Here is a 27,660-nt window from a genome sequence, read left to right on the forward strand (position 1 = left end):
GCACATACTAATACCAAGTTTCTTAATTACACTGAAAATATTATCATATGTGTAATTTTCGTAATTGAGAAATCCCAAAATATCAATAAGTTCTTCTTTGACTTTATGAGCAAATAATTGGGGTAGACCATCAATGAACTTTTCCTTCCAGTAAGGCTTATGACTATCGTCTCTAAGCATTACTCTGGAGATAAAAGCATCTTGATACCATTTATAATCAGACATCTGACGGCATCATAAATTATTCAACTGGTCACTAATACGATTAGTGATGTTGGAAGGAGTTCCAACAAAATGTTTAAGAATAGTGTAAACCAAAGTGTTAACACCATCAGGATGTGTCATTCCTATTGTTTCATCAAAAATAGGTAACCCTTCATCATTACAATTGACAGCATTCTGAATGGTCATTCTATTATCATTAGTGAGATACTTATCCCACCAATAACAAAGTACACTAGAAAAATCTTGAGTTAAAATAATAACAAATCAGGTTATCTGATATTATTGTTAATATAAGCATTTGCAACTAAAGACATTTTACACATGTAAGGATTTCTTGTTCAGATAATCCATCAATGTTCCATTTGTAAATTTTGTCAGCAGAGTAAGAAGATTGGGTTTGGAAAACTTTTTCTTCAAATTTTAAATCAGGATGAGTAGGCCTGGAATACTAGTTCTTCATGAGACTCATTGGTTTGGATCCTTTTGAAGAAAATCTAGCAATTTCAGGTTTTAAATCAATATTTTGAATAGTAGAGGAATCACTGTCAGATGATTCATTTGTGGTTTCAACAAGAATGGCTTCTTTCTCATTGTTGGTTAAAGCACTAGTAGAAGGCCTTTCTTTCTTAAGATCAGCAAGCATTTGATTGATTTTATCCAAGTCTTGGCCTGTGTATTTTGAAAATCAATTCTTGGCCGATCCAATAGTAAAATGATCAAAGGTTTTTCGACAGTTTTTGAAATAGTTTCTTGCTGATCTTTTGGAAAAACTAAAGGATTTTCAATAGTATTTGAAATAGGGACCGAAACAAAAATAGGTTTTTTTATCTTTTCTTCAATCTTATCTAACCGTTGTCCGATGGTATAAAGAGCAAGATTTACAAAATTATTCTGATGAATAATCTTTTTTGTTTTTTTTTTTAATATTGTCTTCTTTTGGATCCTTGGACACAGTTTCAGAGATCTTGAAAGGAGCAGCAGTAACTTCAGATCCTTTATGAGAAACAAGGACTGCCTCCAAAGGCAGGTGACTTGATTGGATCACCATTTTGCCTTCTTCTTTGACAAAATCATTTTTAACAACATTTAAACTATTCTTAGAAATATGATAGTTTTCAACAAAATCAAAGAAAAGTATATGCCTTTGCAAGTCATTCATCTTTTCTTTCCATTTTCGTTTACCACGAAGTTTTTCAGAAGCAAAAAAAGTAGCATGATAAACTTTTCTCTTGTCACGGTTTTCTTTTGAACTATATTCATTAACAAGAGAAACTAAATCAAATTCAAAAAGCCTATTTACCTGTAATGAATAGGTGCAACAGGAGCAGTCATATCCGAAACTGTAGGTGATAAAGAAGAATCATATTCTTCTTTATCAGCTTCTTCCTTTACGGACTTATCCTTGGATGTCTCAGCATCCTTGGTGGAATAATAAGCAGAAGTAATTTGAGAGGATATAGAAAGCCCTTTCAATTTCAAATCAGGATTAACATGCTATGCTGTTTTGACTGAATCTTCCAGAAATTATTTGAGATTTTGGTCCCTTCTTGCTGGATTATCAGAAACAGAACCAGCAAAAGAAGATCTAGATCCAGCAAAAGAATTTCTTCTTAAGCTAGGAGTGCTAGTCTGATCAAAACTAATTTTAACAGTACCATCCAAATATTGTCGGATGTAGTCTAAATTGAAATCGTCAGAATAGATTTAACAGGGGGAACTTCATGTTCTAAAGTCCATTTTTCGGGAAGAGAAATATCATTCCAATAGACCATCTTTGGAACCTGAATGTTCGCATCTGGGGTAGAACTCTGGATTATGAGAGTTTTTTTCTGCAATTAGTTTTGAAATAGCTTTTGGATTTAAATTCATTTTTAAAAGACGGTAGTAAATCCAATAAACAAGAGTAAGGGGTTTGCTTCCTTCTGGCATATCATAGCTAGAAGTTAAAATATTCAAAGTTAAAGTTTTGATAATATTTTAATCATCCAAAGTAAGAGTTAAATCAGGAAAATAATCAAAATGAATTGGACCTCTAGATAAAGAGGACTGAATCATGCCAAGATTACTTGTTTCAAACTTGTTGAATCTAGCATCTCGTAAACAAAGTAGAACAGCTGCATTAATGTCTTTCCTGGTTAGAGGTTTGAGAACAACCTGAACAGAACCAATATGCAAGTATTTGTAACCTTTTACTAAAAAATCTTGGATCAGTTTTTTAGTAAACAAATAACATTTTTCTTGAGATTTTGAAATAGCATAGGTTTGTTCAACCGTTCCATCATTGAAAGCAGTGTTGAAAGCAGATTGAACCCATGAGGTTCGATAAATAGAATTAGAATTTGGAATATTCCATTGGTTGAAATCACTTAAAGCATTTTCTTCAAACGAATAATCTTCTTCATTAACTATGTCAGGTGGTATAGACAACCTAGAACTAATAGTTGAATTAAATCTAAACATTCTACTCATTTTGTTTTCAGACAACACAAACATTCACACTTCAGTACCTATTACTATCATCTCTGACTCACCCCTATACCTAATTGCCCAAACGCTCTCCTGGCTGACGGGTCTTACAAGGTTCTAGGTCTCTTGACAAAAAAGGATAACAAAGCTAAAGTAAGAATTCAAGGTATGGGTTGTAACATAACAAAACAAATGAAATGAAGAGAAATAATTCCGAACTATCAGCAAACAAATGGCTCTGATACCAAAGAGACAGCGGAAATGAAGTAAGATAGATGAAATGAAGAAAATGAAGAAAGATCAGAGCTATATATATAAATATATATATATACATAGGGTGAATCAACCTATAAATTAAGAAAGCTTTTATAACAAAAAGGGCTTAATTAATTAATTATATCCTAGCCAGCACATGATGAACGAAAGAAAAGAAAAGAATCGAAAAATGATCAGATTTCACGCGTAAATTAATTAAGTAGTCGCAAGGAAGGGCGGCATGCATGCTGCTGCAGTACGGATGTATATGAATGTGTGTGTATATATAAATACATACATATACGTGTGTGGTCCAATAATCTAGGGACAGCATGGCTAACTTATAATCTCTGTGTGTGTGTGTGTGGTCTAATAATTAATCTAGGTACTGCCTGGCTAACTATTATATTTATATATATGGCGCCGGCAAGTACAATGCAAATGTATATAAAGCCGCGGAAGATAGATATAGGAGTACATTAATTAATTTATAACCAAGGTAAGACAAAATTTAAGTGCTTGAAATATTTATACATGAACACCAACATGCATTTGATTCTCCAGTACATTGGCGCTGTCGCTCAATTATGAGGTGGGTGGGCGGTCTTGATAATTTCGACCATGCACTCGGGAATGATCAGGATCACTAATATAATTGCCCTTTGAATCACGTTTAAAATCTCTCTCTCTCTCTCTCTCTCTCTCTCTCTCTCATCTTGTTAACGCTTAAAAATAATGCAACAGTCTAGAAGAGGAGAAATATCCATTTTCAGCCCTGCTGAGGTTGTTCTGGACCTCAATTGGTGTTGGGTGGAGCCCCCAACGATGGTCCAATGTAGTTGTATGATGTCTGTGTGTACATCTATGGCAGTTTACAGTAAATAAATATAAAGAAGATAAATAGAGGAAGACACACAGATTTAAGTGGTTCGGCACTGGGTCTACATCTACGGGAATTCAAGGAGGGCAGAATCCACAATAATATGCTTATTTACAATCTCTCATAGTCTATTGTCTTCACTGTATAATGGAGATCTGAGTTCTATTATCTAGTTTTCATCCTCTCGCTGGAGTCTCTACAGTGAGGTTGAAGAATGTGAAGTTTCGAGCAAGCCTGGCCAAAAGTCCCTGAAGTCGTATGCGTCCGTGCCTTTTATCTCATGCCCTATTGGCTTTATGTCACTTCCCTTTACATTATGTCACATCACTCATTTTCCCTCCTAACACTCTGCACTCCCTCGTCCCTTTGTCCCCTCCTCCCATCTCTTTCTTCCCTCTTGATGAGTCTCCCTTGGGCTGGGCCTAGAAAACGTCATTGCCTGTTTTATTTTATCCCTTCCACATCTGATATCAAAATATCATTCATTGTCACGTCTTTGAACGCAATGCTAGCTAGCTAGATCAAATGACCTTTTGATCTTTTTGTTCTCAATATATGCTTATATAAATCTAACATTAATCATGCATGTTCTTAATTATATCGATAGAATAATCTTAGTGTGTGTATTATATAAAAATATACACACACATACTCAACTTCATGCAACTTTCGATTGAATGTCATGAGCATGCAGGAATTTAATTTAGAGATAAATTTCATTACGATTTTGAACTAATTTAATTTGCAGCGGTATTAAGAGAGAAAACATATGCTATTGGCAATAATGCAAGATTAAAAAAAAAATCTCTCTAGCCCTAATCATCATTAATATAATTCATGTGTTTCTAAAAAAGAAAATCTTGAAGATCTTAATTATGAAGAAACTCATGATCATCATGATCATGACACGTTAAACTTTGGGTTTAACGCGCGCGCGCGCAGCTAGAACATGATGACAAGCATGCATGGTCTTAAGCAAAAGATTAAAAAAAAAAATGTTCAAAGTTTATAATCTGCATAACTCTTTTAAAACATGATAGAGTAAATGATTAATTTACACGAATTAATAAATTTTATTTTGAATTTAATTATCAAAAACTAACCGCTATATATATTAATTTATCAGATACAATTCATTAGGGACGAAGTTTTCCTCAAAACCAGTTTGGATATTGAAGTAACCTATCTAAAAATTTGGCATCTGTCCCTTGAACATGTGATAAAATTAAATACTTACTTTTTAAATGAAGGCACACGTGACAATTTTTCTAACTTGAACTTTAAAAAAAAATGTGTTGTCATATGCTTAATATATAGATCTTATAATTTCCATATAATAAAGATGGATGGAGGAAACTTTCTTCGCCCAGTACAGAGAATTAAAGACTCGCGCGATTTGCGCATTAGTTAATACCAAATACATAGTCATCTGTAAAACCATGCGCTGTATTTTTTTCAATTTGCATGTCCAGAGATCGAGATGGAACCTGGGGCCAGTCCCGCTTTTGAATTTTTTAGATCACTACAAGATAAAAAATGAACATGTGTGACAGATTAGTTACGATAAAAGTAGACTCATTTTGATACAAAATAACTAGTCAAAAATAATTAATTTTTTTGTAGCGAATATATTTTATGTTGTTTTACTTCATATATAGTTTTCATATTTTATATATATATATATATATATATATAGATAGATATATATCTGCCCAAAAATTAAGCTTACCCCTATAAAATTTAGACTTTGAACCTCAAACTCACTCGGATCCGTTTGCTAGCTTCTATAATACACAACTCATCTAAATAATTGAAATGTTGATCAGGGCGTGGGGGGGGTACGTACGCAGTAATGTTGAGTACCTAAACTTATTTCTATTTGGGTGTACTTAAATTCATGTGATGTTTATTTCCTGCTTTTCTTTCACTCATTGATAGATGATCATAACGGTCTTTAAATTATTGATTTTTTTTTTTTTTAATTTTGAAAAAACACCATTTCTTTTAATTCACAAAACTTCATGGAACTCGATGACTGTTTTATATATAGCCCAAAATATCATGTATGTTTAGTAAGAAATATTGATTCCATCCGGCCTACATGCTCAGGGCATAGTACGTACAAATACAGTACGACTGATCTTGATTAAATACATTCATTAAATTGAATAACGAGATACCCGGCCTTATACGTGAAAAACATTCAATTATTGTACGTACTACTCCAGATCACATTAATGGATTCAAAAGATCAGTCAGATAGCTAGCTAGCTAAAGATTGGTCCATCATGGGTTAATTTCAAAGTGGTCAATGCATGCAACGTACGGAATCTCAAGAAACAACGTTCCAGTAGTGCTGGGATATTGCATACAGCGCGGCAGCTAGCTTTCTATATTCAAGAATCACACAAATTCTACTTTTAGAAATGGGAAATAGATGGTCAAATCTCATATCTTCCTTATGATCATTTCAGAATATATTTTCCCATGAAATCCTTCAAACTATAGGTGTGTGTATGTGTGTGTATATATATATATATATATATCCTTGTAATGATCATTCCCTGCAAGCTGATGATCATCACCTGCATCCCTGACCTCCATCTCCCTGACAATGTGACGCTTTTTTTATTCTTTATACTGCCATGAAACAAATTGGTTTACTGTTGTATGTATTATATATATAGACTAATTTGATCAATCTCATGCCAAAAGAAAAAAATACGTACCCCATAAATGGTAAGTACCTATATATATATAAAGAAAAGAAGAAAAAAAGACGATATTCAAGGCTAGCTGTTATTCAAGTTGATCATCAACGGTTGTTGAAGATAGCCAGTTTGAATTAATGAATGATCAACTAATTAATGTCGATCTGCAGGGTTGTGTACAAAATGCATGCATTTGCAGAAAGATTTATACATGAAAATCTAGCCATCAAAACGCGCGGGGGATCAGACTAGAGAGGATCGAGATCGACAATTCAATCAGGATTTGATTCCGTTACGAGGATGTGGGATATATTATATGCAACTGTAAGCAAAGATATATAATGTCCTTTTTATGCAGACTGCTGCGCAGTTCTTCTCAGCCAGCTTTTGCTTTTCTTGATCTTATGATCCAGACATGGCATTATACGACTCGCGAGGCTGATCATCAATATGCTTTTATAGACTTTAATTTTTATTTTTTGTAAAACTGGAAAACAAATTTACAATCTCATGCGGCTATATAGGTTAATTATTAATCTCTGTATATATATATATATATATATATATCTTAATATCATTTATGGTGGTAATATTTATTTTTATAGAATAATATTACATATAGTCATAAATTAAGTACGCAAACACCGTACAATCGTTCTAAAAAAAAATATGCAAAGAATATAATTCACTGTATATAACTGCATGCATGTTTTTTCTGTCATTTTTTCACTGTACATGATGGTGATCGATCGAAGAGCTTTCAACTTTTTTGATTGGTAGATAATTATATATCTGCAATTATGCCATTAAAGTGAACAGTAGTATTATTATCTCACTTATAATTATTGTTTCTACCGCCGAGTTAATTTCATTCAGGTCTATCAAGCGCGCAGCGTATATGTATAGCTCCTACGTACGTACAAATATGACTATAATAATTGGTTAAACATCATGTATCCAAAACTTTCATGATCATCAATGTATCGTAAACGTGTCCTAAAAATTAATGCAAGTCCTGAATTAATTGGGAAATTATACATGATGCAGTACTGGTACTGCTGCATGTGCTCTCTTATTGAAAGACGACGTACGTACGTAGTACTTGTCCCGAAACAATATAAGTGAACATGGCATTATACGCATCCCAGTAGCCCCTAGATCGATCATCTTCTCATCACTTATAAATATATAATATAGTACAGATGTTCATGATCAGTAAGTACTCCTTAGTTTTTAAAATTAAGGATCTGGGAATTACCTAAAATATATGAAGAAATATTCAAAATTAATGGTGAGCCAGCCCGACCTGATTATAACCCTATCTTTAACATGGACATTATTAATGTTGCTGGATCAGTAAAGTATGGAGTGTTGAATCGTGTGACCTCTAATTGATTAGAAGGTATTATCTCTGACCTACCAACCTGGCCTTGAGTGCATATATAAATATTTTATGCTTGGCTGATCGAATGAATATAGATATATATATATATATATATATATAGAGAGAGAGAGAGAGAGACAGACAGACAGACATAATCATATAAATATATCTAACAACCCTAGCTAAGAGCGTTCATATATATAATTAAATTGTCTCTTTTAAAAATTTAGTTAAATCTTAGTTAACAATATCTCATTGATCTCTATTTTACATATACACACGTTTATAAATATACGTATATCGAAAATATTGTGCATATTGATATATATAGCACTGTATTTTTTTCTACTTTATTTAAATACTTATTATTATTATTATTCCTTTATTCTTTCTTTTCAACATTAATCCTATTATCAATAACTAAAAACAAACACTAAATACGGCTGAGAGTGGTGATTGTTTTTAATTCATCCCATGCCAAGAAATATGTTTAAAAAAAAAAAGAAGGGGAAATTTTCTTTTAAACTGGCATGAATGCATGCATATATATGGGAATTGATATTAAATGTGGCCGGTGAGAGGGGTCATTTTTCATTTTTTTTAACGTATACGTGATCCTTCTTCGATATATCTCGAGTCATACATGGAAATAACAGAAAATTGAACGTAAGTACGTACCGTGACTAAATACGGCTAAGAACGTACCATATATATGGTTCGATCTTAAAGGGATAAAATAAAATATCAAGGAAAATAAGCCAAGGCTTAATTAACAGATCATCAAGTTCGAAGCAAAAGAAGATCAACAAAAAATTGAAAAACATTTTAATTTTGTCACCACTACAAGAAAAACAACCATTTGTGATGATAACGATTATTTATGATATAAACACTCATTTTGATAAGAAATAATTATTTTTATTGAAAATAACTGATCATAAATAAGCTATTTTGACCTCATTTGCTATATATATCCAAATTTGGCCTCATGCACTGGTATCGTTTATTGTTTTATTTGTTAATTAGGGACTAAAAACAAAAGGCCAGAGTATTTATCAATAAAGTTGATGCCCATTGATTGTTTTATTATTTGAATATATTAGTATATAGTACCGTTATTTGAATATTTGGCATGCATATCCTCCATATTTCTCATTCGGATAATCAATCTCGTCTAACCCTATCTATTATCCGCCAACTATAACTTTGCATGGCTGATCTGTTACCCTGTCCTCTTTATTTCACTGCCGACACCAAAGATCCGGCAATCTGATCCCCAAATTTGCTTCTAATGAAAATCTTTTACGACTCCCAATGGAGTTGCAGGCTCTAATTAGGAATAAAAACAAATCTAAAGTTCGGACATCATGTTTCAGTTTTCAAGGGTCGACCCATCCATGCAAGAAAATCAAAACGCAAGCTTGCCCGCGCGCCCGAGTCTCATATATAAGAAAATATTTAGATTGCCCAACTCTTGCACCTATCTTAATATAACTCTTTTATATATTTTTTTTTTCTTTTCCCGAGTAAAGAACGAGAAGACAAAGAAACAATGCTCCGATCATTCTGTCACTCGATCCGTACCTTGTACATGAAGAACACAGGGTACGTAACATAGGTTACTAATTATATGAAATAGGCAAAGACTGTCTTAGTGGGAGAGAACGTAAGATAGCAGCATATAAGAGAAAACCAAATGAGAAAGAAGAGTTAAGATCACAAGCATGCTCCGGTCATCATTGTCAGTGAAAAACAAGTATCATATCTCGGCTCTGAATTAAGTCAGAGCCAGAGAGCTCCAGCGTCCTTGAGGAGAGGCACCAGGCTGCCATTGATGTGGCAGGCCATGAGGGATTCCACGCCTCCCAAGAACTTTCCCCCGACGAAGACCGCCGGAATCGGTTGCTGGTCTTCTTGGCAGACCTCGTATAGGACGGCCTCGATTTCAGGGCCGTTGGCGTGCTGGTCGAGCTCAATGACTAGGGGCCCGACGCCGAGGCCGCGGAGAAGTTGCTTGGCCACGGTGCACATGCAACACCCGCTCATGCTGAACACCACGACAGCGTTCGATGCCGCAAGCTCTCGCACCAGCGAGTATGGGCTCATTCCCAGCTTCATGGATGCTGCTGCGCCACTGTTGATGGCAATGCCGTGGACCATTTGGATTCCCGATTTCTTCGCGACCTGCATGGTTCGTCTCTGGAAAACTCGTAGAATGTTATAACTGGCTTGGATGCAGGGAAACCAAAAAAAAAAACCAATGCTAAATGGATAACGTCTATATATGTATGATGAGAGGTAAAGAGAAGATAGAAGAGTCCGAAGTTCGCTTAAAATTGAAATCAGGAGGGTGCCGAGGCCAAAAAAAAAAAAGAAAAATGTGAGAGAGAGATCAGGGAGAGAAATGATGATCAGGACGTTTCCTAGGCTCTGAAAGTTTGAAGGAGAACCGAAGGAGAAAAGAGCGAGCGACAATGATTTATAATGTATTTGACCAACGTTCTGATCTAGTGAACGCTGTAAGTAGGGAAGCCCAACGAAGAGAAAGCATTGCCTGCATGTAGATCAAAGGTGTCCTAGGGTTTGCCAACATATAAATTAGCATCTAGAAAATTGTACTGTAAAGATTAAAAAAACAATAAAAACTGAGATGACAGAAAAGAGTGCTACCTGAGGAAGAGGGTGAAAGGGAGGGAGCTGTGTATCCGGCAAACTCTGACGGCTTGATCTCTGCTTATTTCTTCGACTATACGGACACGCTCTATGTGTATATATATACACACATACCAGAGCCCAAGGCATATATACATATATATTGCCTTGTCAATATTTCTTTTTGACGTGCAGATTTACGTGGAAACTTCAGATTCACGTAAAACAAAATTATTTTTTAATAATAAATTCTATTTTTTTAAAAATATATATATATATATAAGAGTTATGCATCTTAAAACTATATATAACATTATTAATGAAATATATATAAAGTTGTTGAAATTTTTTTAAATTTGTATTCGGACTTTAATGCTCAAATATTAGACAGAGGGAGGTAGATATATAGCTTAAAAAGGGTTTAATAAATCGTTTTGTTTTGTCTTGTCTTCACGCGCATATATATATATATAGATATATATATATATATGCAACAGTCAAAGTTGAGACCGAGACATGTAATTATTCATTCTACAATCCATCAACGATAGTCACACACAATCAACCGGGCCTCATAGAAAGGGACCCACCAAAGGTAAAAGAAAGGTGGAAAACAAACCCCGCAGCAGTACCAAAAATCCCAACCGTAAAAGTCCGGGTTTACTCACACAAAAACCGGGGAGAGAGAGATAGAGATGTACGTACCAGCTAGCGTTGCTTACTGCACTGTGTCTGTCTTTTAACGCGTGAGATCTGGTACGGAGCTTTTTCAACGGCAAATGGTTGAACAGATCGAAATTCCTAAACTGGCAATTTCTACAGGCCGGGAGGAGGGAGAGGATGCTTTGTTTGGGCGGAGAGGGGATCCGACAAGCCGACAAACAATTCCGGAAACGCCGTCGTTGGACTGTCAAATTATCGTTGTCGTTACCTACATCTGTCCTTCTCTCGAGGACAGTGACGCCGTCGGTTTATGCCATCTCTCTCTCTCTAGGAATGGGGAGGATCCGACATAAGCCACAGGCCGGTACCACCCGTTTTTACCGATTTCTTTAATTAAAAGCACAGTTTTATATAAGAGTAATACTAATTTATTCGCAAGTGCGTTCAATAGTTGAAAAATAATAAGATTTATTATTAAAAAATTAATTTTTTTAAAAAATTTATATTTATTTATTTTTAAAATAATTGTACAATATTTATATATTCATAATTATAATTATCATTTCTCTTTATATAAATAATTTGTTGAAGTTCTAAATAGATAACTTTTATATAAATTCTTGTATTTATATAAAAAATTTATATGAAATTTATCTATTCGAAATTTATATATAGTGTTATTCTTATTTTTAAAAGAAATGATATATACAAATCTCAAATAAACAAATTTCATACCATTACTTATAAAAAAAGTAGATCCCATCTAAAAAAAAAAAAAAAACTATTCTTTATTAATGATATTCACATTTTTACAAAATATTTGTATCTCTTTAAAATTTTTATTGTTTCGTTTTTCGTTTATGACTTGTCTTTGTCGACCAAAGATTTAACACACCAACCGGGTTCTATAATATTACTGTACACTTTAACCGACGTACGAGATTTATTTAAGGAGCATTTAAATATACTAGAACTTTGATCAGGTGGTGTTTTTTGTTTGTTTCCATTGCACAGCATCATGAATTACTACAAACTATTGGATGGTAGTCCTTTTCAGCAAAGTTATGTCGTGAAAGCATCACTCCTTTAATAATAATTATGTATAGTTCATGTAATTGAATGAATAATCATTAAATATTGCATGCTCATTTTGAAGCAATTGGATCGGAGATGATCTGCAGGCAGGCAGATTCAAAGCCTGCTTTAAGTACTGATTTGTACTTTTAGTTAATATGAATGATTTCATTTGAATCACATACATGATTATTCACATGATATGATCATATATAATTTGATTTAGAAGATAAATTGTATATATATATATATATAAATACACACACTCATACATGTTTGCTTATAAACAAAGCAGTACTGCATGCGTGCATGCATTCAATCGAAGGTTTATTTGGTAATTCGTTTTATTTATGGCGGTTCTTAAGTTCATTTTCCACGTACGTCAAGTTGATCATCTTATTATCTAGTAGTACTCTAATTACTATTTATATAAGAATAGATATATGTATCAAATTTGCTATTTTATCCTTTACTAGATATAGATGAGCTTTATTTTGATGATCTCCTCAAGTTTAATATACTAGTGCGAGGTTTAAAGATATTCTAACTTTCCTATATATGTTAATTTCTCGCCTTATCCGTGATGCATCTCTCTCTCTCTCTCTCTCTCTCTCTCTTATTTTTACATTTTGTGAGAAAAAATTCCTTCATTTTCTTATTCAAACATAGAGCATTGAATGAAGAAAGACTGACTAGGGATACACATTAATAGAACTCTACAATATTTATTGTTGATCACATGTAGTTTTTTAGGATATGATTAAATAATTAACCAATGTTGTATGGCTCGTTCACTTCATGCATTTATCTCTCTCCGGCTTAAAATTCTCAAGATCAGGCCGTAAGAATTTAAAGAAATTTCGATCCCATTTTGTGTGCTTCCCCAACACTGCCACAAACATTGAACATATAATTAGAAAACACCTGTACTAGATCTAGATCTGCAATAATTTCTCCCCTCAAAATAGATATAGAAGTAAATTCGGCAATGGTTTAGCTTTCGGTTGGTTGGTTTGGATTAATATAAATTACGAAAAATGAAGAACAAAAGTTGAATAGAATTTTTATTTTTTATATATATATATTTTTTTTATATGAATAGAACATTTCATTAATAAAAATAATTTTACAGACATTTGTCAAACCAAATGGCTTAAAAAATAAAGTCTAGAAAACAATCTCCCCACATTGAGATTCTCTCAACATTCCAAGCAAACCGAGCAAGTTTGTGAGTAACCCGATTGCCTTCTCTATACACATGTTGTATTTTGCACTCTGCATATAACCCTTGAAGTTTTTTGATTTCATGCACTAAAGGATCGATCTAACAAAGTAGCAGTTTCAAGTTCATTATTAAGCACTTGTACATGAGTCATCAAGCAACTGACTCAATCAACATTCTTTGGATTCCCATGTTAGCACACAACTATAAGGCTCGTAGGATTGCTAATAATTCAATAGCTTTAGCATCTTTTACTTTATACTCTATCTTGCTAGCTGCCAACATAACATCACCCTTCCTATCTCTCAACACCAACCCCACCCCTGCTCTATTGATCTTACCAAAAACATCTCCATCTACATTCAATTTCAACCAATCACTATGTGGAGGCTTCCATTCATAGTAAGCTCGAACCATAGTCTTAGGCAATTGCTTCAGATCTATGAATGACCTTTGAATAGAAAGAGCATAATCAATAACCTGTTGCACTGCTATACTCTTCTACTCAAGAATCATTTGGTTCCTTCTCCACCAAAAGCCCCATGCAAGAGAAAACAATGAAGAGAGCTCCCTGCCTGGCCTTCTCTAAAACCTGCATTGCTACCTATATTACAGACAAATTCTTGTCCATATTTTTCATCAAAGGAACATACAGAAACCAGCTAAAGTGTAAGGATTGACAGCAAAACAATGCATGTGTTGTATATTCAATCCCTCACTTGCAAAAACAACATGACCCCTCAATTTTAACATGTATTTTGAGTAGATTATGTTGTGATGGTAGTCCCTCTATGCAGGCCCTCTACGCAAAAAATTTTATTTTATTAGGGACTTTCATTTTCCACAATGCCTTCCAAAGTAACTGTTGTTGGCTTACATTCGTGCATTTCTATACCACCCTTTAGCTTCTCCTTGAAAAACTTGTAGCAACTTCTTACACTAAACTTTCCACTTCTTTCTTGGGACCAAATCATCTTATCAGATTCCTTAACAGGATAGATCATTACTTTCAAAATATCACCAACCAGACTTGGATTGAAGAGAGCTCAAAGACGTTCCACTTGCTAGCCTCTGGTAATAGGATCTATTAAGTTTTCCATAGGGGCTTCTCTAAACTCATCCATAATAAAAGTGTTTTCCTACATCAATGATTGGTGACCAGGGATCCAACGGTCCTCCCATAGCTTAGTAGTTTTACCATCCCATATCTTCCATGTACAACCTTGACTCAATAGTTTTTTAGCCTCCAAAATACCTCGCCAGGCAAAAGATGGTCTTTTACCTAGACCAGCTTTCAAAAAAACTTCATTAGGAAAATATTTTGCCTTGAACACTCTATAAAGCAAAGAATCTATTTCTTGCATAATCCTCCATCATTGCTTGGCTAACAAAGCCAAGTTGAATACATGCAAATCTTTAAAACCAAGTCCACCTTTCCCTTTTTGGTCACATTTTTTGCACATTTATCTAATGAATTATTCTTTCATCCTTCCTCTAGCCCCACCAAAACTTTGCCGTCATGGCTTCCAATTTTGAGCATAGACCAGTAGGTAAAAGAAAACAACTCATTGAGTATGTAGGAATTAAAAGGGACACTGCTTTGATCAAAATTTCTCTCCAACCTTGTGAAAGCAAATTTTCCTTCCACAGTTGGAGTTTCTGCCATAGCTTTTGCTTTATTTTAGAGAAAGCCTTTGTTTTAGATCTACCAACATTAGGAGGTAGTCCTAAATACTTATCATATTGTTGCACCCCATTCACACCCCATAGCTACAATAACTCATTTTTTCTATCAACTAAAACATTTTCATTAAAAATCATAGCAGTTTTCTCCCTATTAATTTTTTGACCAAAGGCCCGCTCATATCTTGCCAACAGTGCTTGAATCTTTCTATTTTCCCCCACATCAGCCTTACAAAAAATACACTATCATCTACGAAAGATGGTTAATGGCAACATCTTTCAATAAAGAGATAAGCCCCTCAGTACACAACAAAAACAGATAAAGGGACAAATGGTCCCCTTGTCTAATTCCTCTACTTGGAACTATATGACCCCTTGGTTCCCCATTTACCAAAACTAAAAAACATGCAGCCTGAATACAACTCATAATCAATTCAATCAACTTTGAATCAAAACCCATAATACTCATCACTTCTTACAAAAAACCCCCACTCAACTTGATCGTATCGTATGCTTTACTCATATCAAGTTTAAGAGACATATAGTCTTTTTGTCCATTCTTCTTCATCTTCAAATAATAGACCAGCTCATAGGCCACTAGCACATTGTCTATGATTAGTCTACCAGGAAAAAAAGCACACTGAGAATTCGAGATAATGTAAGGCAACACCTTCTTAAGTCTATTTGCAATGACTTTGATATCAATTTATAGACCGCATTGCATAGACTAGGTCTAAAATCTACTACTTTCACAAGGTTTTTCTTCTTTGGAATTAGTTAAATAAAAATATGATTCAATGATGGAGGGAAAATTCGAGTATTCAAAATATCAAGAACAGCATTAGAGAAAGATTTTCCAACACAAGGCCCAGAGCTTTGAAAGAAGAAAATGGGCCATACCATCTAGTCCTGGGGCTTTAGCTAGATCCATCTGCTTCAAGGCCTCAAAAACCTTAGCTTCTATGTATCTCTTTGATAAGTCAGTATTCATTTCACTAGTCACCTTCCCGGCTAAGACCCCCAAAAAATCACTAGCACCTCTTTGATTTGATGCTGTAAACAGGTTCTAAAAATATTCAATGATCGGCTTATCCCTCAGATCCCCTTCCTGCAATGCCCCCTCCTCATTTTGAAGTTTCCCAACTTGATTTTTCTTCTTTCTGTGAGATACTTTTATATGGAAGAATTTTGAGTTTTGGTCCCCCTCCCTTAGCCATAATTCCTTAGATCTCTGTCTCCACATCACCTCATCACGTTCTAACCACTTCTGCACTTCTTTCCTAACAGCTTTTTGTTCTTCTCTTCTAACCCCCATAGGATCACTTTCTTGTAACTGTTTTAGTCGATACTTAGCTCTTTGTAAATTCCTCTTAACATTCCCAAAATTAGTTCTGTTCCAAGCTTGTAGCCTCTTTCCACAATCAGAAATCTTTGACATCACATGTTCCATTGTATTTCTGCCAGTGCCATTTCTCCATATATCTTCAACAATTTTATCACAACTTTTTTCACCAAGCCGCAAGGCTTCAAATCTGAATGGTTTCTCCCTTCTCCTCTCAATATGAACTACTTCTTAGTCCAACCAAATTGGGATATGGTCAGAATAGACAACTCCACCATGTACAACTCTAGCTTGTGAAAACAAATTCCGCCATTAAGGATTACCAAAAAACCTATCAAGGCATTACTAATACTCGAATTGGCCTCCCACCCATTACACCAAATGAACTTCAGTCCCCAAAAACCAATGTCTCTAAGTAAACAGTCGTTAAAAACAATTCTAAATTCCTCCATCTATCTCTCAAACATTTCTCTCCCACCCCACTTCTCATGCTGAGAAAGAATTTAATTAAAATCCCCAAATACCATCCACGCCTCATCCTCCTTTCTACATAATGATCAAATTAAATCTCAAGTCTGATATCTGAGACTAGAGTCAGGGAGTCCATAAATGCCAATAATGAAATACTTCACCGTTCTACTCTCTTCCTCCATAACACACGCATCAATATGAAATTTAGAGTAACTCAAAATTGACAGATTGATATCCCTCCCCCATGGCATCACAATTTCCCCACTCCTTCCATCACTATCCACCACTAAGCAATTGCCAAAACCAATTTTAAATTTACAAGCATCGAATTCACGTACCTTCAATTGAGTTTCTTGAAGAAACACAATGTTAGAAGCTTCCTTCTTGATGAGATCTAGAAGAGTACGAATGCCTAGTGGGTTCCCAAGCCCACGAGCATTCCAACTGAGGCATTTCATGGCTCCTGGCGATGCTGGGATCCAGCCACCGCCCACATGAAATTTTGGAACTTCTCCAAAACATTCTTTGAATTCATTATCACGACCCTTCTCTAGATAAATCTGCTCGTTACTTCTTCATTATCGATCTTCTCCTTTCCTTTGCGAATGGAGATTGTCCATTGGTGAGTTTCTGAAATTGGGGTCCTTACAACGAGTTAATTATATGAAGATTTTTTAGGTCCTCTCCTAGGGTTTCCCTGTGTAGGGTTTCTCTTGTGTAATCATAGTTGGAGTGAGGAGCTTGATGTGTGAGTGAATGATGGAAGAGAACTTAGAAGAGATGTATAAGAAACTTTCTCTTACAAATAAGGAGAGCGAGGAGGTTCATGTCGAAATACAGAAACTGCAAGATGCAGTTCTTTGTGGTGGTAAGTGTTTATTGGTTAAACTTCTCATAGAGCGTCATTACAACCGAGAGGCTTAAGATGACGCTGAAGAAAGTATTGAGGCTGATCAGGAACATTAACTTCATGGATTTGAGTCTTGTGATTATGTTGATAGAGTTTGAAGATGAATATGATAAGGATCGAGTTAACAGAGATGGTCATTGGTCTTTCGATAAACATATGGTGCTAGTGAAGGAAGTCGAAGGCCATCAACAAGTCCATAAGATTCAAATCACTGAGGCTTTGTTCTGGGTACGTTTGCATGATTTTTCATTGATAGTACAGAATAAATATATTGGCCATTTGATTGGAAGCACAATTGGCATGGTTAAAGAAGTTGATATTGAGAAGGGAGAAATGGCATGGGAGGAGTTTATGCGAGTAAGAATTAATTTTGATGTTACAAAACCTCTATTACAAGGTAAGATAATTAACATTGGCTCTAGTGATCCTGTTTGGGTTAGGCTTTCCTATGAAAGATTACTCAATTTATGTTACTATTGTGGTCTTTTGGGTCATGGTCATTTGGAATGTGATCAATGGCAATGTGGTCAGAGTAAGTACGAACAGAATGGTTTTTCATATGGAGGTCGGTCGCAAGCAGGAAATCAAGGAACAAGACGTTGGAATCATCGGGATATGCAATGTGAGATCGAAAGCAGTAATCCAGTGACTTCTTCAGCATATGATATAGGAAAAGTGGATGTTGCCAAAGGTAACAGAGGAAATCATAGTGTTTGTTCGGGTGATGTGATTATGGAAGCAATAAAGGAGAAGGTTCAGACTCCGTATGAGAAGGAGGAGTTTCCCCAACACATGAAGACGTTGAATTCCATAAATATCGTGATTTTAGAGGCAAATACAGTTGCGTCTGAGAAGGAAACGGTAGCTACTTTTACGCAAGAATCGATGGAGGATGATGGAGGTGATAAGGAAGTTCAGGAAGGGGATCACGTGGGCCTGCAAGATTCCTTAGTAAAATCATAGGAGGGGGAAAAAGGCCAGGGAGATGGGCTAAAAGCTAGATTTAGCAAAGCCCAGGAGGAGGGCCCAAGTTGGGCAAAATAAAATAGGTCTGACATCTTAAAAGGGCATAAGTGGAAACGTCTGTCTAGACTCAATTTTTATTTTTATATTTAATTGGAAATATAAATCATTATTTTTCAACATTAATTGTGTAAGAAACAGTACTTATCATAATTTTTTTCTAACATGTTAACTAACTATATATCTCCTTGCATGTCAGATCTATCTTAACTTGAGTATGAAATAATTTCTCGCCCATGAAAAACGGCTTGAAAGTTATTAATCTGTTGTTGATCACATGAAATATCTCCTTGTAATATCAAACCTCACAACTCGTACGTGGTTCTACAACTCGCCACAGCTAAGGCTCACTCAATAATACCTAATCTAGCCAAGGCAACTAGACAACTTCATCTTTCAAAAACAACAAAGGCAAGCATGCAACCATGGTTCTTCCTTTTCCGCGCACATGTAATAATTGTTCTTTCTGCCAAGTCTGCAAAAACTGGTCGTATTGCCTTGGATTGATATCATTGTTATGATGATTATTATCAATGAGAATCTACTTCTCATGCAATATCAAGCTCGTATGTCTATACCAACCACGCATCATTTCATCTCCAACTTAGCTAACTTCAGTATTTGCTCGGAGGAATTCTCGAGCATGTAACGACCAATCAAATTTAGACTAGGAATGGTATTGGTCTCCCAATCCTCCATGTTGTGACAACCCAACTAGTACTCTCTATATGTAAAGGAACATCCTTTGTTTTGTATTATATCTTTTCACACATAGAATTTCAGCATGTTTGCAATTATATACAACTTTCAGTATGAACTAAATACAGAAACTAAACTAAATACAGAAACTAATTAATTACAGTGCTAGAGACATGCTCCACAATATCAGCTAATGAAGCCATGATTCTTACCCTTGGATCATATGTTGGCCGGTCACTTTATTTGCATATCTAACTTTTACTTGCCTTATTGAGCAGAGCATGACTCACGACATCTCCCTTGATACGCCCTCGCAAGAATGGGCTGCCATCTGCAACGCCGATCTTGTCTTTAAGATATTGAGTTCTTTACTGGGATAGAGGCTTTGTGAGAAAATCAAGGAGCTGATCTTAAGTGTGCACATGTCGAACGCTTAGTTCCCTTTTTGCACCAAGTCACAAACAAAGTGAAGGTTAATTTGGATATGCTTCATTCATGAATGTTGAACGGGATTAAAATTTAAATGTGTGGCACCAAGGTTATCACACAAGAGAAGTGGAGGTCGTGTAAGAGGAAAGTGCAGCTCTTTAACTAGAGAAAGAATCCATATTGTCTTGGAGGCAGCAGTAGCAAGTGCATGATATTTCGCTTCGATGGAAGATCGTGTAATGGAACGTTGTTTCATTGAGCTCCACGATATAGGATTTGATCCAAGAAAAATGAGATACGCTAATGTAGAAATGCGATCATCAAAATTACCCGCCCAATCGGCATCAGAGTAAGTCAATAGAGTTTGGGCTACATTCTTGTGAAACATAAGGCCATGAAAAATTGTATTTTTCAGATAGCACAGTTGGCATTTGGTGGCAACTCAAGGGGTGGTCATTGAACGATGCATGAATTGTGAGAGCTTGTTCACTGTGAAGCTAATATCCGGCCAAGTTAATGATAAATATTGCAAGGCCCCAATGATTTTCCTATACTCTGTTTGATCCATACCAGATGAGCCATCCAATAATTTCAAGGACACAAATGTGGAGAGTGGTGTGCTCACATCTTTTGCACTATCCATGCTGGTTTTTTACAACAACTCACGAATATACTTCTGTTGTGAGAGAAACAGTCCAGTGGTGGTGTGAATGACCTCAACTCCAAGAAAGAAATTTAGAGGACCTAAGTCTTTGAGGGAGAACTTGTCACCAAGTTTCTGAACAATGCTGCTGATAAAATCAGAATTGTTTCTAGTGATAATGAGATCATCCACATAAATAAGAAAATATACAACTATAGAACTCGAGTGATACACGAACAAGGAAGCATCCGATTTGGCATTTACAAAGCCGAAGTCCACCAATGCTTGTTTCAAGGATGAATACCAAGCCCGAGGGGCTTGTTTCAGCCCAGAAATTGCCTTGCAAAGATGACAAACATGATCAAGCTTTTCTACATCATGAAATCCGGGAGGTTGGATCATGTATACATCTTCCAATAAATGACCATGGAGAAATGCATTGTGTACGTCCAGTTGTCGTAGTGACCAGCCCTGCATCACAGCAACAGAGAGAACAATAAGTATTGTAGTAGGCTTCACCATCGGACTAAAAGTTTCTGTATAATCAAGTCTGGAGCGTTGGTTATAGCCCTTTGCAACCAATCGAGGTTTAAACCTATCAATGGAGCCATCAGCATGTCTTTTTACTCTAAAAACTCATTTACGTCCAACAATGTTAGTTCCCTTTTTCGGTGGAACTAGGACCCAAGTATTGTGTTGCATAACTGCAGTGAGTTTAGTGGACATTGTTGCATGCCATTAAGGTTTAGACAGTGCCTGGCTAACACAAGATGGTTCCACAGAGGGGGCTATGGGGAGTTTTGTGACGAAGGACATTTGTTTGGGTTTAAAAATCTTACTTATAGACCTAGTGACCATGTGATGAGTTTGAACAATTTGAGATTCAGGCCTAGCATGTAAAGAAGGAGGTAAAGAAGAGGAACTCACCAAGTCATGCGAAAAAGCTGGGGGAGACAAATCCGTAGGTTGTTCGGTGCTGGAGTGACCAAAGTATGGTGTCACTAGCGATGGTGTAAAATGAATAGGTATTGTAGTAGACTGAGGCTGAAAAAAAGGCGATGAAGAGACTGGTAAAGGTTGTGGCTCACAATCTGGATGAGAGGATTTGGCAAGAGGAAGAATCTTTTCATCAAACAAAACATGTCGTGAACAATATACACGAGTTGTTGCAAGGTCAAGGCAGAGGTATGAATTTTGTGTTGGAGAATAACCTACAAACACACAAGGCTTGGACTTGGGCTGAAGTTTGTGCTGATTATAAGGCCGACTAAGTGGAAAAAGGCAACCAAACTGCTTTAATTTGAGATAATTTGGAGGTTGACCAAATAGCACCTCAATTGGCGATTTATTTTGGAGAGTGGAAGTTGGCATCCAATTAATGAGATATGTGGTGACTTAAAAAACATACGGCCAATATTGAAGGGGCATGTGAGCATCGGTGAGAAGAGTGAGGCCAGTTTCAACAAGATGACGATGTCAATGTTCAGACATGCTATTTTGTTGAGGAGTGTGTAGTGCAGTGGTATAGTGACTTATGCCATGAAGAGCAAGATAGGACTTGAGTGCAATGTACTCACCACCATTATCGAATAAAGACTTTTGATGGTGGTGTTAAACCGATTTTCCACAAGCTGTTTGAATTGAGGAAAAATGTAGTTAAGATTTGTGTGGAATTGGATAAAACCAAATATATCTAGTATAGTGATCTATAAAAATCAAGTAATATTTTGAGCCATCAATTCCAACAACTTGAAAGGGACCCCAAACATCTGAATAAATAATATCAAGTGGTGTCGTGCTTTTGAGACCGTGTGAATGAAATGGTTGCTTATGCGCTTTATTGATTGAACATGAAGTACATAAAGATAAATTTGATTTTTGTGAAATACGTCATGAAAAAGCATGAACAAGATGTTGAACAATTTTTCGAGTGGGATGGCCCATCCTTTTTTGCCAGCCATCAGTGGTGGTCCGTTCATACACATAAGCAACAATAGGTTTTGAGACCGTAGCCAATGACTCCAGAAGAGAGTACACACAATCCTCACATTTGCCTTTGAGAAGTGTCGCCCCCGTGATCCGATTATTCACCAAAAAATGAGATGGATGAAATTCTAGATAGACATTATTGTGCTTGGTGAAGTGGTGAACTGACACTAAATTTTTTTGATGTTAGGAACATAAAGAGTGGCATGGAGATGAAAATCACGAGTAGGAGATACAAAAGTTAGGGAACTGGTATGTGTGATAGGCAAACTTGAGCCGTCACCAATAACCATTTCATCTGTCCCGACATACTCGGAGTGAAGAGAAAGATTAGCCAAGTCATTTGTCATATTATGAGATGCAGCAGAATCCACTAGCCATTTTGCATTCTTACGTTTGATTGAGGTGGTGCAATTTGCAGTAGCCTCATTGCTGGAGAATTTCCTGCACTACTTTGTAGTATGACCAAGCTAATCACATAATTGGCATTTAGGCTTATACTTGCGATAGCCCGTATATGACTTGGAGGAATCGTTGGTCCCCCGTTTGGAGGACTCATGGCCTTTGTTTGAAGGCAAGCGTCTATGGCCAGATCCATCATTAACAGAAAAATAACCGCCCTGCTTCTGAGTGTAGTGAGCAGAGACAACCATTGACTGTGCTGTGGTGTTGAGACTATGAAAGTAACTCTCATGTTCAACTAGCAAGTCGTGAAGCTCTTCAAAAGTGAGTGAAGTTTCACGAGTTCGTATTGGCACAACGATTTCTCGGTATGTTGGTCCCAGACCATTTAGCACATAGAGAGTATGATCATCATTTGAGATAGGATGATCAATGAGTGCCAACTCATCAACGAGAAGCTTCATGTGGTGTAAAACTTCAATGACAGTGCGATCACCTCGCTGAGATAGTGTAAGCTCCTCTTTTAATTGCATTGCACGGGTTCGAGATTTACCCGCATAGAGATGGGTAAGTGTGCTCCAGGCCTCATGGGATGTCTTGGATGAAGCTATGAGAGGTGTAACAGAGGTGGATGTGTAGGCAAGAATAGCATCAAGAAGGAGCTTGTCCTGACAGACCCAGTGAGCACAGGCAGCATTTGAGGATTCAGAATTGGAGCTGTCAGGAACAGGACATGGAAAAGTGTCGGTGAAAAAGTTTAGAAGATCATATCTGATGAGCAAAGCTTCAAATTGAGCCCGCCATTGGGGAAAAGTAACGGGAGTGAGTTTCTCGTTGATCTGGATGGCAGCATTGATGCAAATAAGGGAAGGTTCGGATGGGGTAGGAATCAGAGGATTAGGCCCAATAGCGGATGTGGATTACACTCCCTCTCACGTGTGGGCCAAACTCTCCCTTAATAGGTGATCCAACACATAAAATATTTAATTAAATAGGGTAGAGTATAGAGTCAGGGTGCGAACTCAGGACCTCTGCTCTTATACCATGTGAAGGAATATCCTCTGTTTTGTATTATATATTTTCACACATAGAATTTCAGCATGTTTGATATTATATACAACTTTCAGTATGAACTAAATACATAAACTAAACTAAATACAGCAACTAATTAATTACAATGCTAGAGACATGCTCCACAATATCAGCTGATGAAGCTGTGATTCTTGCCCTTTGATCATACATTGGGCTGGTCACTTTATTTGCATATCTGACTTTTACTTGCCTTACTTAGCAGATCATGATTCACGGCATTCCCTTGATACTACTATACACTCGTTATTTTCAATTGCATATTGTTTTACATGTTCCTCATATTCGAAAAAATCTCATCTCAGTTAAAAAATGTATAAATGATCAAGATACAAATTATATATACCAGCTTCTTTGAATTTCACCCTCCAGCTCACTATCTCCTTTTTAATGATCAGGCTACGGGGAAGGATATTGCTCAAAGGCCTGCAGCCAAGATGATCGTCGCTCCATCGGTGGCTTCTTTGTTTTTGTTGATGACAATCTTATCTTCTGGAGCTACAAGGAATTGGCCTACCACCATAGCTCAATCTGAATAAAAAGCACTTGTCAATACTGTTCCTGGGCTCTCATAACTATCTCATATATATTCTCATTGAACTAGGAGTCCTTTTCTCTCATACACCAATACTATATTGGTGTGAATATAGATCGATGCCATGCACTTACCTCTCCTCCAATCCAATTTTCCATGCCGGAACTAAGCAAGTTAAAATTTATTTACATTTTGTTCGTAATATATATATATGGTGGTACGCATGCAGCAGATGTCTTCACCAACCAATCTCTGATCTCTCTCGATTCTCTTCATGACTTTGTGATCGCACAAGCTCAATGTTACACACCCCAACGTTTAACTTGAGGGGGCGTGCTAACAATACCTCCAGCTCAGCAACAAAGACACTACTTCAAGATCATCAAACCAAACTCAAGCCTTGGATAGTAGTCATTAACATTATCATCATATAGTTTAAAGTCATGAAACTTTTAATCCTTATCACTTGTAACTCCTCATGATCTCTGTTACATGTTATCTATAAATACATGTGCTTATCCTTAGTTGAGGTAAACAAGCATTAGTTTATCAGACATTTCATCTCTAATCATGCCATAAACGATGCCAGTTATATCCAGATCTTGGAGATTGAGAAAATCATTAATGCAAACAAGAAACTTATTTGAAAAAGCAGAAGACTCAGTTTTTCATTCACCAATTAATTACCAAAATCATATTCAGGCTGATGCCTACAATGATGAATATTGATTTATCAGAAAATCTTACAGAAACAAATTATGAAAATATTAACTAATAAAATGAACAAGCACATTTGCGACCAAGAACTTGGTCCAGCAAAAGCCTGCTATAATGACGATTAAAACTGAAGAAAAAAAGCATGTATATTAGGAAACTATCACTAAAACCAGAATTAACTTCCTTTCGTCAATCAGCTTTGATTTGGTAATTGGGTTTGAAGCCACTCTCGGAGATTCGTAGAGTCTTCCTTTAATCGATCATGGAAGGACGCCGGTGTGACGATGGATCAACCTTATAAATCCCAATTGGAAATATAGAAACGTACTCGATCCTACCCTCGACTATGCATGCAAGCAATAAGCCGGAATATAGGCCGAAAACATGCTCTTATGGGGTTTGAAACGTAAACACGCCAACGTGAACACAGTGTGGACTGATCCCATAGCCTCGCCCAAAATCTCACAAAATAATTTTGGTTCTGACTCGCCAATACAACTGCCGACTGCAGATATGCTGAGGCTGCATGCTTCACCAGCTGGTTCTTGATGGCGATGTTCGAAGAGTCGAAGTCATTCCCCTCTTGATTTATCATGGAATTCTTTGGTGGTGAACTCAGTATGATGTCCTTCAAGCTTGTGTATTGATGATCCTCGTCAATGTCTGCTGAGTCCCTGCTCATTGTGGTATTATTTCTGCCTAATTTTAATAAAGGTATGTTTTCTTGCTTTCGGATTTCTCTGCCCATTGTTGATTAAAGCCAGGAGATCGATCTTGTTTTGGATGTAAATGTGAGAAGGAAACTGGACGGGAAATGATGAACGTAGGAGGAAAACACCGACACGTTTCGGTCGATCAAAATCTGTGCTGAACGATGTTGTTTCTTTTCGTTTGAGTTTGTGCATGAGAGAGAGAGAGAGAGAGAGAGAGACAGATGGAGCTGCTGTGTTTTTGTGGAGGAACAATGTCTGTTACGGGACGTGCCTGTATAGGAGGAGTTTGACCCGGCAACTGTGGGGGTTAGTGCTTTTATTTTGGGCTAGCTGCTGCATCATGTGTCGGCAAATTTCAATGGAAGTTCATCCTTTGCGGAGATTCTTTTGTTAAATTAGTCCCTTCCGTTTCTAGAAAATATTGAACTCTTCACTTGCATTTTGTCATATATCTAACTTTAATGATCATGAGTATACGTATTCATAAACCTAAAAAACATTATATCAGAATTTCATAAAATTAAATTTATAAACTGACATAATTTCACGTGGTATTTCATATTATAAAATCAATTTTGAAATCAATTTGTTGAATTTATTTTTATGAAATTTATTTGTGACTGTAGCTTTTCTCTTAATATGAACATCTAGCTAGCAACGTACAGCAATCCTCGGCCAACTCATTTGATATTTTTTGGTGAAACCATGCATGTACATATTGCGTGAAATTAATTAATAGATAGCATACAATAAAATAACAAGGCGCACCAAAATAAAAATGTTTGGATCTTTACTAATGAAAAGCCAGAAAACAAGAATTGAAGACGTACGGCCAAACAACCAGAAAACCATTACCAGACATACGGCCTCATTTTAACAAAACATACTGCCATTGATCTTATAATGCATCCGTAATAGCAGGCAGAGCTTTAGCCTTTTATGCACCAATGGTGCTTTAATAGGAGAGACAGCATGCATAAAGTTAATGACAAAAGGAGCATGAGTTGTTGCCAGACTCATAGCTAGACATAGTCATTTTAATTATCATACCTGGAGATCTAGATCAGCCGAATGCTTATATATATATGTATGGACTTTCCATGGCAAGTTTGCGCCATTGAAAAAAAGAGCTTCTTGCTATATATTTACCAGCATCCATGCACACAAAAATAAAGAACTTTCACATATAATAAGGTCTCAATCCTGGGTTTTTGCCTTTGTGTAGAACCAGTCAACAATAATTAGAATATGATAAAGTAAATAAATGGGGCCTTCAGAACTTAAAAGGAAAGGATTTTAAAGTTATTTGGTGCAAATTGGAGTGGAGTGCAATTGCCTATCGTATGATCTGCAGGGTTCAGAGGAATGCTTGCTATTACCCATTACTCCAAACCTCAAGTCATCAAGTGGAAGATTAGAAGACAAAAGTGCAGAATTAGTACTGAATCTATGATAAATACTGTTGGGTTGTAATTGGGGAATAAGT

At 36.2% G+C, this 27,660-nt stretch overlaps 3 protein-coding genes across 4 annotated transcripts; all 3 read right to left on the reverse strand.

Moving 5' to 3' along the window:
- Positions 1–9,454: 9,454 nt before the first annotated feature.
- Positions 9,455–10,738, reverse strand: LOC121266078 (glutaredoxin-C9-like). 2 transcript variants are annotated; one of them, XM_041169799.1, is made up of 2 exons: positions 10,592–10,738; positions 9,455–10,120 (listed from the first exon to the last, which is right to left on the reverse strand). In XM_041169799.1, the coding sequence occupies exons 1-2, from the start codon at positions 10,721–10,723 to the stop codon at positions 9,704–9,706; spliced, it is 549 nt and encodes a 182-aa protein (XP_041025733.1). In that variant the 5' UTR covers positions 10,724–10,738; the 3' UTR covers positions 9,455–9,703. The 2 variants fall into 2 exon arrangements, with proteins under 2 accessions (XP_041025733.1, XP_041025734.1); XM_041169800.1 differs by having other exon boundaries at positions 9,455–10,128.
- A 5,543-nt stretch (positions 10,739–16,281) lies between these two features.
- On the reverse strand, positions 16,282–16,665 carry LOC121265675. The gene has a single exon (XM_041169362.1). It carries the CDS (start codon positions 16,663–16,665, stop codon positions 16,282–16,284), a length of 384 nt encoding a protein of 127 aa, XP_041025296.1.
- A 6,523-nt stretch (positions 16,666–23,188) lies between these two features.
- On the reverse strand, positions 23,189–26,143 carry LOC121265676 (retrovirus-related Pol polyprotein from transposon RE1). Its single transcript, XM_041169363.1, has 3 exons — positions 25,948–26,143; positions 25,432–25,454; positions 23,189–23,959 (listed from the first exon to the last, which is right to left on the reverse strand). Exons 1-3 carry the CDS (start codon positions 26,141–26,143, stop codon positions 23,189–23,191), a joined length of 990 nt encoding a protein of 329 aa, XP_041025297.1.
- Between the last annotated feature and the right edge of the window lie 1,517 nt (positions 26,144–27,660).

Source organism: Juglans microcarpa x Juglans regia, chromosome 5D (genome assembly GCF_004785595.1).
Source record: "Juglans microcarpa x Juglans regia isolate MS1-56 chromosome 5D, Jm3101_v1.0, whole genome shotgun sequence".
Classification (NCBI taxonomy): domain Eukaryota; kingdom Viridiplantae; phylum Streptophyta; class Magnoliopsida; order Fagales; family Juglandaceae; genus Juglans; species Juglans microcarpa x Juglans regia.